Source organism: Lipotes vexillifer, unplaced genomic scaffold (genome assembly GCF_000442215.2).
Source record: "Lipotes vexillifer unplaced genomic scaffold, Lipotes_vexillifer_v1.1 scaffold590, whole genome shotgun sequence".
Lineage (NCBI taxonomy): Eukaryota > Metazoa > Chordata > Mammalia > Artiodactyla > Lipotidae > Lipotes > Lipotes vexillifer.
The window spans coordinates 1,733,325-1,747,970 of NW_006778358.1; the positions used below are offsets into that span (position 1 = coordinate 1,733,325).

The following is a 14,646-nucleotide window of genomic DNA, read 5'->3' on the forward strand; positions in this document are numbered from 1 at the left end:
TCATCTGTAAAATGGACATGGTAATAATGCCTACTCCAGGGAGTTACTGAGAAGATTCAACAAGACGATACATATTTCTTCAAAATAACATATGTTAGCCACTATTATAGTTTTGTTCTTGTAAGAGAAATTTTGATAATAAGAATTATAAAGTTTTTAGAAGTGTTCTTTCTCTGGGTATTTTTCAAAACACGTCCAAGTTCCAACCAATTGTTCAAAATATGTCACTTAGTCTGGTAACCTTAATACCGTGCCGCATTTAAATCTTTTTACACCTAACAACAGTGCATTACGAGGGAAAAGGTGCTGGAATTAGTCCAGATCCTACAGAACTCTCTTCCCATTGGCTCTGGGGAAAGTGCCACGAGTATGTGTGGGTCAAACCCTTTCCTTTCTTCCTGGTAAGTTCTGAAAGAACTAGCTAATTCCTTCAAGAGCCTGGACATCTTGACACGCATCCATGGTGGGGGGTGCACACCGCCCAGCCGGCTGCGGAGCCAGGGAAGGGCCCAGCTCTGGAGGGGTTCACACAGTTGAAAAGGGAAAAAAAACTGAGGTAGAAGGAGCGAGACTACGTTTAAATCCATGATTAAAACGCCCAAAGTTCCTCTGCCCCTTTAGAATTCCTCTATCGGGTCCTACAGGAAATATTCTCATTCATTTTGGAGGAAAAAGTCTCAGAGAAAGGTCATTTCCAGTGCCAACCGATGATGAACTGATGCATATCACAATACAATATGAGTCAGACAAAGGCTATTTTTAAGCTTTCGAAGTGGTACATGTGACGCCCAAAATAACGTCTGAATAAAGGAATGAGAAATAGTCTCTAGGATGCCTGTGAAATTTTTACCATAGACTTCCTGAGTGTGAAAAAAATTGTACTTCTGGGCATGCTGTTAATTTACAATGAAAAGATAAATCTTTGCCCGACAATGAGAGAGGAGTTGTATCTCATCCAAGTTCTCAGCAGCATGGAATCCACTTCTAAGAGAACCGTGCCCACAGCCAGGTGACGGCCAGGCAGCCAGAGTTAGGCAACAATGTCCCCTAGAGGCCACCCGAGATGTGGCTAGGAGCGTTCCATGCAGGAGAACTTGAACCCAGCCCAGAACGGGGTGCAGGTGCATACAGACTTGGGTCACAGTCCAGGATCCAGAGAGAAGGCTGGTTTAGAAAGACCCATGAAGTTCTTGGAAGAAAACTCCTGTGATAAGTTGTAGGAGAGCCTGGTCCTGGATGGAGCATCTGCTGGGTCTGACCCCTGTGCGTCCCCTATCCCAGTCCCTTCCCCCACATCGCCCGTCCTGGGTGGAGCCTAAAGAAGGAGTCAAAGCTCTGCTGGGAGAAAGCCCCTGAAAAAGCCCTTTCCTTGCTAGAGAGGGCTCTGAGAGGAACTCACTGGGGTGGGAGATCCCAGGAAAGCACTGAGTCTCCAGCTGGTTCAGTGGGTAGTCAGATGGGAGCCCCGAGATTTGGGGGCTGCTCTAGCTGCAACCACTCCCAAGATGCACAGTCTGAACGCAGGCTACCAGCCTGGTCCATCTGGAGGTAGGAGCACAACACACCAGCTGGGGGGTCCTTATCCCCCATGTGACCTTGGGAAAAGTCCTTGGAGTTCTCTGCCTTCAGTTTTCTCATCTATGAAATGGGATCATTTTACCATGAGTTTGAGAATCGAGTGAGATGACCACAAATGTGTGGCAGTGCTCAATTACCACAAGCACTTTGTAAATAGAAGCTACCACCATTGGTATCCATTTCCCTACTCTTGTTTTTGACAATCATTCAGGTACCAGTGGGGATAGGTGAGCCACAGGGCCAGCGTGGGAAGTGTAAAAGCCAGGAGCAGGGACTTCCCTGGTGGTCCAGTGGTAAAGAATCCGCCTTACAATGCAGGGCATGTGGGCCGGATCCCTGGTCAGGGACCTAAGATCCCACATGCCGTGGGGCAACTAAGCCCGTGTGCTGCAAACTAAAGAGCCCAAGTGCTCTGAAGCCTGCACGCCACAACTACAGAGCCCATGCGCCCAGGAGCCTGCATGCCACACTAGAGAGAGAAAACCCGCACGCCACAACTAGAGAGAAGCCCGAGTGCCGCAGCGAAAGGTCCCGCATGCCTCAACGAAGATCCTGCCTGCCGCAACTAAGACCTGACACGGCCCAAAATAAAAAATAAATTGGAAAAAAAAAAAAAAAAAAAAAAGCCGGGAACAGAAGCAGGTGGCAACTTGCAGGGCAACTTGCAGGGGGAATTTCAGAGGGCACCTACTATGAGCACAGAACGTGATTCCGTTTCAGGCAGAGGAAGCAGGGATCAAAGGGGAACCACTCCAGCCACGAACAGCATGTTCTTTAGCCTGAGATGACCAACTGTGATTCTTGGGCACATGCCTGTCACCTGACTGAGGAGTAAGGGTTTCAGGAGTGCTGATTATTCTTGGATGGGTGATAAAAGATCCCTTAGTATGATGAAATGAAATGTATGAAGGATGTATGGAGGGAGGGGCAGAGAGCAAATAAAGTCAGTATCATGAAGTAATACCAAGGCAAATATGTGTAAGGGGGGACAGAAAAGGAGGAAACCCCAGGAGCATGGCAAGGGCAGCCCACACATTAAGGAGGGACACCATTGTGGAAGGGAGGACAAGGTGAGGCACAGGTGACGCGGCTGGGCCCACGGCCGACACGGAGATCAGGGCAGTGCCAGAACCTCAACCTCCCAGATATTTACAGGAAGTCTAATTCGCTAAAAACAGATTTTGAGATTTAGAATCTTAAATCTTCTTTTTATTCCACCCCATCCCCAGCGGGTAAGACACTCCCTCCAGCAGCTGTCGCTCCCTGAGGCATCAAGTTGGGGGAAAGTGCCTCGCCACCCAGGGTCGTCCTGAGCGCAACCCGGTCTCCCCGAAACAGTATGCAGCTGGTCCAAGTTTACTTCCTCTTGTGCGCCTCAAATCTCCGGAGATAGTGCCTGTTCCTGCAGACCGGCCTCCCTCTCCGGAGACTAACACGTTATTCCCTGCACTCGGCCAGCTCTGGCAGCACCAGCTGTCTCTCCTCTGAACTCCCCGCCCCCCAATTTGGGGGCTGAAGCACCGAAGGCAGCACCAGACGTGACCCAAGCCGCAGCGAGATACGTGACCCTGGGGGAGGAATTATTGCGGACACTGTCCATCAACACAGGTAGGAATGTTCTTTGTTTAACACATGCTGCTGCCACCTACGTGGCTTATGTTACCTCTGTAACCCGCCTACTTCTGATTCAAAACAGACTCATGAATTAAAACCCATGAATGAAATTTCTGTCACAGATTTGGACTTATTCTTGCCGGGATCTTTTCTGATTCTATTTTATTATCTGATATATCTGGCAGCCCCTGGTCTAGACTTTGATCAACTTGCCCTCCGTGCCAATCCACGCACTCACAGGCCTCGTGCTTAGAGACAGAGGTCTGCAGTGCAAACAACCTCCAGCCCCGCTGAGGTCATCCACTAACCAACACTCCCACTGCCAGCCTCGGCTGCAAGGTTTTTAACGCAGCCATGATTATCTCCGCTTCAGCACCGAGTCTGTCCTGGCTTTATGGCAATTTGACCACTTTCAAGACAAAATGCTCTCAACACAACAAAGGCAAGTTTTCAGGGTGCCTGGACTTGGATGTACAATCTCTCCAGATGTCCCAGACAGACACAAAAGTTCTGAACAGGTGGGTGGAGGCAGTTCAAAGACATGGCAACCGCACAGGCTGCTCCCCTGCAGCAGGTGACACCAGGGATTAAAACCATCCGTCTGTGGGGCCTCAGGTCCACCTGGGATGACTGGTCTACCACCTCCCATCACCCACTTCATCAGAAAGCTGATCCAATTGTGGGTCTGGGCTGGAAATGACTTCCTCATTCACAGGCAGGGTATGAGCAATGTCTTCCCATCACAAACACTTTCTTCCTGGCATGGCCTACTCAGAGATCAGTATGGGAGGATAAGGACAGTCTTGGCCTTGTGTTGACTGACACTCTCAACTGATTCTTTTTCACAGTGATTCAGCCCATATTTTCCTGTCTGTGTACAAATTAAATGTCAAATGCTTGGCTAAATGCTCACTAATTCCACTGCATACTCTTCATCAAATCAGAAACCTAGTAAAGAATGAAATAAAGTTCACACGGCATAACTTGTTCATTCACTTCTTCCCTTTTAAAAGGCAGTTTATAAACTGTCTTTTCTAGAACTCTGCTTAGGAGTGACCCCAAGCTGAGTAATCTGTGAAATCTACCTTCTTAAGAAGGCCTTCTGGCATCCCTTCCTTTTCCCACAGCTCCTTAGACAGCAATACACCAAATCTGGTGAACTAACTATCAAGTTCTTTCACTACCCAGGGATCTAATGTGTCTTGGAATACGGACTTGAAATCATTTAGGAGAAATAAGTTCGTTCTTATAAAAAATCTTCACCCATTTTGGTCATCAACTTGTATCCATCAACATCCTGGGCCCCAAGCAGAAAGCCTGACCCTTCCTTGATCTTGTGGTTCTACAGTTTGTGCTTTATAAAAAGGAAGAGAAAACAAACAACAACAAAACCAAAAAAGCCTTTTCAGTCTCTATAGGCACAGCTTACCTAGAACTTTAAGCTTTCTGACAAAACACTGCTGGTGATCAATCTTTCTACCGCTTATTCAATAAGAACAATAAACAGTAACAAACAGTACATGACAGAAATACACATGGATAGTTCACTTCTCTCAATTAACCGAAGCCCTATCACATTTAGTTTATGAAGCTGAGTATCAAAATCTTAAAATGCCCTCTAAAAAAAAGTCTAACAAGTAAACAAGATTACACATACATCCATTTTCAGCTGGGCATTTTAAGACCTAATGTTGTGTTCCCTGAACTTCTGTACAAATGCCTCACCTCCTCGTTACATTAACTGAGGCCAATCTACAAACAACTACTTAAAGCAGATGTTTCCAACTCTCCGTTTAGAAGCAGACATTTAGACTCTCCCTTCAATAAGAAATGTTAAAATCTGGAGTTAGTGCACAGGGATATATGTTTAGTCCCCACTGTAATAGTGAGTTACAAATAAAGATAAGATAGTATATTATTGATTAATTCATTTAATAATCATCTACTAAGTGACTATTCTCTGTCAGGTATATTAGAGTTCCCTACAGTTTTACACACTAACTTCTAATTTCTCTCTTGATCTAAAAATTTTCTCTGCCTCAAAATACTGGGTCGATAAGAAGAAACAGAAACTTCATGAATTTAACCCAGTTTTAAACCATTCTCTAGGAAAAAAAAAAAAAAAAAGCTTTACATGAATTAAACTGAACTGACAAAAGGATTTTCCTTTTAGATAATAACATCCCTCTTCCCCACTGGCCAGCCCTAATGTTTTACACATATTTACTTGGTGAAAAAATTCATTTATTTTGCAGCTTTGGCTGGGAACAAAAGTAGTTACTGATGTGAACAAAGCAATGTATGCCAATGTGACAGAACCATGAGCAAAGATTCTCTGTAACACCCTCCTCTGCCCTGAGTGGATGCAGCGCTGGACCTGTGCACCCAGCAAGGCTCTGACTGCTGATCTGAAGGGTCAGAGTGAGGTGCTCACCCTGAGAAAGGGCAACAGAAGCAGATTAAGCAGTTCCTGTTGCTCAAAGATGAGTGAGGAACGTATCAGGATTATACCCAAGTATTCATACCCAGGTATTTATACCTCTGTGTCTTACAGTTAAATCATTTGTCGAGTAACAAGGCAGGTGAGGAGGAAAAACAAGGACATTTATTGGCAGCTAGGATGGTGAGTGTGTGTGTAATTGCATCCAGTTGGTCCACAGCCCTCAGAGATGCTGTTATTCCCAATTCTGCAGAGAGAGAGCTGAGGCACCACAGAGCAGCCTGTCCCAGATCACTCAGCCAGTTAAGTAAGGGGATGTGCTACACTATAGAATACTTTAATTATTTTAATAAAGATTATATTTTTACAGAAAGAAAGCATAAATGATTAGATCTATTTTTTGGATATTCCCACCTACAGGAAGACCACCTATTTTTTTTGCAGTACGCGGGCCTCTCTCACCGCTGCGGCCTCTCCCACTGCGGAGCACAGGCTCCGGACGCGCAAGCTCAGCGGCCATGGCTCATGGGCCCAGCCGCTCCGTGGCCTGTGGGATCCTCCTGGACCGGGGCACGAACCCGCGTCCCCCGCATCGGCAGGCGGACTCTCAACCACTGCGCCACCAGGGAAGCCCCCTATTTTTTTTTTTTTTTTAATACCAGATACCACAATCTATGTGAAGGCATAATTGCCAAAGCAGTAGGTAGCAACTGAATGTTGACTTTGAAACCAAAGTCAAATCCAATGCTCAGTCTTGCAAGGGGCGATGATGCAGTGGACGGTTCTAGGTCCTGAGTTTCCTCTTGCTTTCTCTGGCTTGTGGCCGTTTAATTGCTCGTTTCTGTCTACATCAGAAAAACAAGCTAAAGAAATCAAACATTTAAGAGTGTATTTAGAGAGTTCATCTAAGGAATTGAATATTAACATAAAAATTATCGAGATTTGATCACAGAAGGTACACTTTACTTCCTAAAATATTATGCATTTGATCTTAACCTTTCCCACTGGACTTCCGAGATGTCAAAGAGCTAGAGGTCACTCATACATTGCTACTGGGAGTGTAAAATGGTACAGGCATTCTGGAAAAGTCTGGCAGTTTCTTTTAAAACAATGTGTTTACCAAAGGACCCGGCAGTTGTACTCTTGGGCATTTATCCCAGAGACATGAAAACTTAAGTTCACGCAAAAACCTGTACACGAAGGTCCACAGCGTCTCTGTTTGGAAAAGCCAAAACCTGACAATATCCCAACTGTCTTTTAAAGGGTAAATAGTTAAGAAACTGTGACGCATCCAAACCATGAAATACTACTCAGCAATAAAGTACTGACACACGCAACAACAGGCATGGGTCTCGGGAATTTGGCTGAGTAGAAAAAGCCAATCTCAAAAAGGTACATATTGTATGATTCCATTTTGGAACATTTCTGAAGTACAATTATAGAGATGGAGAACAACAGACTAGTGGTTGCCAAGGGTTGGAGGTTAGGAGGTAGGGGTCAGGCATGGGTGTAAGGAGGCGGCAGAAGGGAGCCCGCTGGTGATGGGATGGTTCTGCATGACTCTGTACATTCAAAGTGGTGGTGGTTACACGAATCTACACACGATAAAATCTCACGAAGCTAAGCATGCGTGCACACGTGAACACATACACACACACACACGTGAGTGCATGCACTGCACACCTGGGGAAAGCAGAATCTAGGAATAAGCTCTGAGGAGTGTGGCAAAGCCACTTTCCTGCTTTGACAGTGCACGTGGTTATGTGAGATGTGACCCCTGGGGGGAGGCTGGGAGAAGGGTGCAGGGACCTCCTTGTCTGTTTCTTTTTCCCCCAACTTTCAGGGATTATAAATATTTCAAAATAAAAAGTTTTTTTAAAAAAAGCTGGGAAATATGTTTAAAGGTATCACCCATACATAGGAATGCACAAAAAAACAAATCATTTTAGAGAATATAGAGAGATGAGTCATCAGTAAAATCCAGCTGAGAAGGTCAAAATAAAAGGCTTGAAAGTTGGAAACCAAATTTTAGAGATCTTTGCACAGGAGACAGAAGGGATCTGGAAGAATCCAATGCCGGGAGGCTGGGATCACCCCGAGGAGGACTGTGACCCCTCCCCTTCCTAGAGTCGTGCAGAACAGAAACAGGGCTTCTCTGGAAAGCTAGGTGTCCTGAACGGGGCTGCATCACGACTGCCAATGACCACGAGATCCATCAGAGGGCAGCTGGTCTACACGGGCAGCATCAGTTACCTGTAGTCAAGTTTCCTGAATTAGTTTACCCGGCAGATGCCTGACTGGTTGGTTCTCCGGCTCCACAGGGGAAGAAGAGAAAAGGAATCCGGGCCCTTTGAGTGGTGGCTGGTTGAAAAGGCACTGGGTATGTTTTCAAACTCAGTGAGGATGGCAGGAGACGCAGCTGGGAAGCTCCGCACCCGCACCCGAGGAGAGGAGCGGTGAGCTCCCGCTTCCTCGTAACCCTGCACCCACTACAGGGCAAGATCCGGATGGCGCTCTCCCTGCTCCCCGGGGAGAGCTGGGCGCTGGCCGAGTGTAAAGAGAGAGGTCTGCCTGCCTTGAGCTATTTGTAATGAGGTGGTTAGACCTAGAGTCTGTCATACAGAGTGAAGTCAGTCAGAAAGAGAAAGACAAATACCGTATACTAACACATATATATGGAATTTAAGGAAAAAAAGTGTCATGAAGAACCTAGGGGTAAGACAGGAATAAAGACACAGACCTACTAGAGAATGGACTTGAGGATATGGGGAGGGGGAAGGGTAAGCTGTGACAAAGCGAGAGAGTGGCATGGACATATATACACTACCAAACGTAAAACAGATAGCTAGTGGGAAGCAGCCGCACAGCACAGGGAGATCAGCTCGGTGCTTTGTGACCGCCTGGAGGGGTGGGATAGGGAGGGGGGGAAGGAGGGAGATGCAAGAGGGAAGAGATATGGGAACATATGTACGTGTATAACTGATTCACTTTGTTATAAAGCAGAAACTAACACACCATTGTAAAGCAATTATACTCCAATAAAGATGTAAAAAAAAAAAAAAAAAATGAAGCCAGGCTGGTATGCTGTGACCAAAAAATCTCCAGGTGGTTGGGACGCCTTTATTTTTGACTTCTGAATAAAATGAAAGGTTCCTCTTTTCCCAGGCATTACCCCAAACAAAAATTTGTCTCAGTTCAGTGTGTAAGTTTGCAGAAGCAGAACCAAAAGGCTTCTTTACTTAACCCAGCAAGAATCACAGCCCCATTCAAATGGGAATGATCTTTCCTGGGAAACCATGGTTTCTGGGAATCAAGTGAAGAAAAACCAGCTCAAGTCCACTGAATCCATTCCAGAAATAAACTCTGGCTGAGAACTCAATGTCACCACCTGGTTGCCTCAAATAACCCACACATTTCAAAGGTAATTGTCAATTAACTCGGGACCTAATTTTGAAAATGAAGTTGAAGAGAACGAATGGATGAAAATAATTATGCCTTTGCTATATCTGAAAATGGAACCATGTCCCTCTGTCATTAAGTCTCAGAATGATGGGCTAGAAATAGACATCATTTGTTCCACAAGCTGACTGAATATTTGCTAAGTCTGGGAGGCAGGCTACAAAGACAAGTGAGACAGGGTTCCAGCCTTCAAGGAGCTTAACCTCTATCAAGAGAAACCAACAGATGTCTAAAATACGTGATGCACACAGAAGCAGAAGTATGTTCTTCCAGTGGTCATTCATTTTTATACCCGCTCCCCGTATGTTACAGGTGGCTTTGGGAGACACTTTGAAAGGAGTAAGTGAAAGAGTAAATGAACAAATTAACCAACAGTGCAAAGAGCATTCAAAGGGAAAGGAGGACAGGTAACAAAGGCCTAATAATGGGAGAATTATCATCAGAATGGAGGTGAATAAAATGCTAGAAACACCGAAGGGAAGAGAGGGATACAGGAGGACAAAAACTACAGGAGGACGAAAACTGCAGGAGGACGAAAACTACAGGAGGACAAAATACAGGAGGACGAAAACTCTCCGAAAATAAAGTCAACATTCCTTCTAAACACTACAATACTACGTCAAAGACATTAAAACAAACAAAAAAAGAGGACGGATTATCGGTCTTCGGGTCTTCTGAGAGGAGACCAAACATCTCATGGATTCTTTCAGAGAAAAAGAAGAAAAGAGGAAAGGGTCCCAGGATGCTTCCAAATCTGGGTGTAAGGGTGAAACTGGGCTGACACCTCTATCAACCACCTTCTGTATTCAACCTCAAGGTATAAAATATTTGCCACCCACGTGAAAATTCAGACGACCCTCGAACAAAGCGGGGGTTAGGGGCGTCGACCCTCCACACACTCAAAAATCCATGTAGGATTTACAGCCAGCCCTCCATGTGCGAGGTTCCTCCACACCTGCGATTCTATACCCGCAGGTCGTGTAGCGCTGTAGAATTTACTACTGAAAAACATCCACGTGTATGTGGACCTGTGCAGTTCAAACCCATGTTGTTCAAGACTCAGCTGGGGGTTCCTCTTTCCTCTCCTACCGGGAACAAGCATCTGCGTTCTGTCCTCTGGGGTAAGAGAGTAGAGCCCAAGGTCTCCATGCTGAACCTCAGTGCTTGGTCTGCAACGAGACTAAAACCACCAACCTTCTCCCAGGTGTGATTCTTAAAAACAATTTCTGAGTCAACACTGAGCAGATATCACCTTGACCTGGCACCTTTTCAAAGTTGGTTGTTAATGAGATCACCTTTGTATTACTTGCTCCTCAGAGAGCCAGAAATTTACTGCAAAAAAAGAGAGGGCTAGAGGGCTACTCTCCAGAAAAAGTGAGCCTTAAAACCACTGCCAGGGGCTCCCCTGGTGGTGCAGTGGTTGAGAGTCCGCCTGCTGATTCAGGGGACACGGGTTCGTGCCCCGGTCTGGGAAGATCCCACATGCCGCGGAGCGGCTGGGCCCATGAGCCATGGCCGCTGAGCCTGCGCGTCCGGAGCCCCTCAACGGGAGAGGACACAACAGTGAGAGGCCCGCGTACCGCAAAAAAAAAAAAAAAAAAAAAATTCTCCAGGAAAAAGTAGGTGTGATCCTAGAAATATAAAGATATTAAAAAAACAAAAACAAAAAAAAAACCACTGCCGAACATCTGGGAGCAAGGAAGGTTAACCTCCGCGTCAGGAGAGCCTTCGACAGTTAACTTCTAAAAAGCTTGACGTATTTGCCTGAATGAAAAAGGCCACTTGCTTTTCCTATCTCCCTCCAAGTAATTTGAAATTGTATGATCTGCTTGAGAAAATTAATTCTGCTAACTTAAATCTTCTAGCACTTTTTCATTCATCTGATATGCTAAAATACTTAGTGACTTGATGCAAACACACATTTAATTAGCATGATTTCCTCCTCTTGGCTCTACTCTCACATTTAATTTTGTTTAGGAACTCCCTGGCGGTCCAGTGGTTAGGACTCCACACTTCCACTCCAAGGGGCTCGGGTTCGATCCCTGGCTGGGGAGCGAAGATCCCGCAGCCTGCACAGTCCAGCCAAAAAATAAAGAAATAATAATAATAAAATACTTTTTAAGAAAAGGAGTTAAGTTGGTTTCAAAACACATAATGAAATTGGTTCTAAATGAAGTTTTCTTTCAATAACAAGTTTCAAAACTTGTTCACAGCAACTGAAGAAACCATCCCTTCCTGCGTAAAACCTACCAAGTATCCTGGTGGGTCTGAGGGCATTTGTGCAGCCCAGAGAAAGGAAGATTCTGGGGCTGGTCAGGAAAAAAATAAATCTACCGAGAAAATGGCTGAGGCTAAAAATGGAGTCCAAGCACATGGAGGGGAAGAATCAGGCAACATTCCACGCCTGTGTGTGGCCAGCTCCCCTCAAGTCCTGCCCTCCCAGTCACCTGGGCATGTTGGTACCCCGCCTCCAACTGTCACCGAATCCTTCCCTGACCCGGGTCACTTCGGGGTCACACGAGATTAAAGAGGAACCAAATCACAGTAAAACACCAGTTTCTCTGCTACTGTGCTGGTCTTTCATATAAAAAGGAAAGAATGATGGACTGACAATTCTCCAGTTGTGAAGGTGAACCACTTAACCTTTAAAGCAGCTTTAAGTTCTCCTCGGTCTACAAACTTCATACATACTAGAAGTTCCTACAGCGTTAAGTCGAGAAAACAAAATGTATTTTCACTTTTCCATAAATTTCCAAGCCTAGTGACAAAACAGACTCCATAGTTTACTAACTGGAATGCTTCTACTGTAAGATTTTTCCTTAAAAATGCTATTGCTGTTACAAAAACCGGTGAACCCAAACGTAGTCTCCGGAGAGCAGCTTTCGTTAAACGGCTTTCCTTCTAGTTTCCTTTAACGCCTGCTTTTGAAGAAGCATAACAAGGTTGGAAGGTCATAAATAATGCTTCATGGAAAGAGCCTCTCTTTGTCCTAACTGCACGTTAAATCTTCATGAATCCTGCTAAAGAATATTCCTAAGGCCTGTGACACAGACAAACATCAGGATACAAGCACTGGCTCTCGATCTCCAGACTCCAGGCCTGCCGCCACTGCTGCCCTTCCCCTCTGCTCAGTCTGTGAACGCCGCCCAGCGGCCTGTCCTTCCTCTTGGGCCCGTCCAGGCCCGCGGCGCTCCCTGCGGCCCGAATAAGGAACGCCAGCCCCCATACCCACCCACCGCACCTCCCTCGGGAAGGTCCGGGCTGCCCAGAGCCCCTCGTCTGCTTTCTGTCTGTCACAGCTTAATGAACAAAGGCACAACCTGCTTTTTCACAGGCGTCATCTTCCCTCCCTCTCGGCTAGGGTGTAAAAATGCATAAGAGAAAGGGGAGGTGGCATACGAGTACTGATGGGAAAGAGAGGGTAACACACAGCTATATCAAAACAGGTGCTGTAACAGGTGCGTGTAAAGAAAGTTCTAGAGTGCAGGGGGAACAGCTGAATCTGCCTGGGGAAGTGAAGGGAAGCAGTACATAACTGCAGGGACCATATCACGAGGATGAGGTGATTCAGGCTGGTGCTCCAGATACACACAGAATCTCTGATGGTTCAAAAGCAAGGGTATGACCCAATCAAATTCATATGCCTTGGTGGCAGGGCTGCAGAGCCAGGGAGACTAGTTAGTGGTTGCGGCTTGATTCGAGCTGAGTGGGGAACTGGTGACACGTGCACCCGTGATCAGAAACTGCCATGGACCGAGGTCCACTTAACGTGTCTCCTAGGGAAAAACAGTCTCTTTGTGAACACTGTGAAGTCTTTTTCAGTGGTGGCATTATTAAACCAGGAAAAGAAGCCACTCCTGTCAGTTTTCTATTCTGACAACTGTCCAGGGTCCACAAAGCACCAGCCGCTTTGCAGAAAGGGCTGCTCAGGGTCCCGGCCATTTGCCAAATATGCCCCCTACACTGTCTTCCTGGGCTCACGAAGTTTGAGCTGGAAGTGAGAATGGCTGTCCTGAACATTCAAGTCAAACAAACGGGCTGGCGGAGGACTGACTGCCCAAGATCCCGGACCCGGTAGTGAAGGTCTTTTCCTTTAAACAATTTCATTGGTTCCTGATCTTGGACGCCTTTAAACAAGGCAAGCCAGGCCTGGCCCCTTCCAAGTGTCTCTCAGAGTCTTACCCCTCCCAGATCGTTCTTCCTAGCCTGTTACTACCGCCTTCATGTACTCAATCTCAAATTACCTAAAAGGGCCCCTCATTTCCAACTTATAAAGAGCTGTCAAGTGGAGAATTTTTTTCACCTCAGAAATACGATGTAGTAAGTTGACATCTTAATTTGTAGTCCTACCAAAAACTTTAGATTTTATTATAAATCCTTCTATCTCAAAAGCTACGTAATAGTTTCTTCAATTGTAACTTTCTATGATTTTCTTTTTTTTATTTTTATTTTATATTGGACTATGATTTTCACGAGAGTAACATATATGCAAGGTATAATTAATACCAACGTGTTTTCCATTTACCAAATAACACATTACCTCTTATCCTGAGACAAGTTTATCAGAACAGCATACCTATGACAGTAACGTAAATATTATTAAGGCCGTGCTGCCTTTGCTATGTTTAAATTCAACATTATGTAAAATGCACCTCTGCGAGTATCTGAAAGCAGCCGCACAGCCTGATAAAATCAGAAGGCAGCCAGGACTTCAGCCACATGACAGGCCAACAGGCAGAAAGGAGGTCCCACAGCTCTGAGCCCAAAAGGCAGGTCGTCTATTTCTGCTAGAGTGGCTGTGCCCTGCCTCTCGCCAAGGACCCCCTTCAGCTCCTGTCTTCCCCGCTCCCCTCCTGGTCCACAGCTCCCAGCCACGCCCTCCCTCACAGGTCTGCCCCCAGCAGATGCCACCCCCTGCAATGGCACGCGTGTGCCCGTGTGGCGAGGACGGCCAGCAAGGAGGCCAGCCCTGCCCCCACCGGCGCAAACGGCCACCTCTGGTCCACTTTCTCACATCACGCCCATCCTCATTCCTCCCCCGGAGTCCAAAGGCCCTTCCAGACAGGGCTCCGTCTCTGCCTCCGGACGCCTCACCTCTTTCACGTGGGTGTGAAAAGACACCGACATGTCCAGGAGGATCTTCCGCTGCTCAACTCGCCGAACAAAATCTTGTATCCGGTCCTCGAGCTGATGGGCGGCCTGATAGATCTCTTCCGGGTCACATTCCCCAGTCTGAGCCAGCTGTTCTGCTGCTTCTAGTAATTTATCCGCATTGGTGTATGTGTTCTGTGCAAGGGAACATTCAGAGACACAGAAGGTGAATAAAAGACAAACTGGCCAGGCTGGGAGCCATAATACACTGGAACAGTCAGCGTGTGATGTTCCTTTCTGTAAATCAAACAGAAAAAAGAGGAGGGGAAGAGATGATTTTAGGAGTTCAGAACATCTCCATGAGCAGCCTTTTCCATTCTCGTTTGAAGCTGTTAAACTCTGAACCTCGCGGCAAAGCCCTTCCGTCTGAGGCAGTGATGGGGTATCTGGTAGGCAGCTGCTGG

General features: G+C 46.2%; 1 protein-coding gene across 1 annotated transcript in view; it reads right to left on the reverse strand.

The window, feature by feature from the left end:
• Positions 1 to 14,646, reverse strand: part of TRIO (trio Rho guanine nucleotide exchange factor) — a 245,526-nt gene that overhangs the window by 145,487 nt on the left and 85,393 nt on the right. Inside the window, exon 11 of the mRNA XM_007451615.1 lies at positions 14,186 to 14,377. Within this exon, the coding sequence (XP_007451677.1) occupies positions 14,186 to 14,377 (192 nt within the window). The remainder of the gene's footprint in view (positions 1 to 14,185; positions 14,378 to 14,646) is intronic.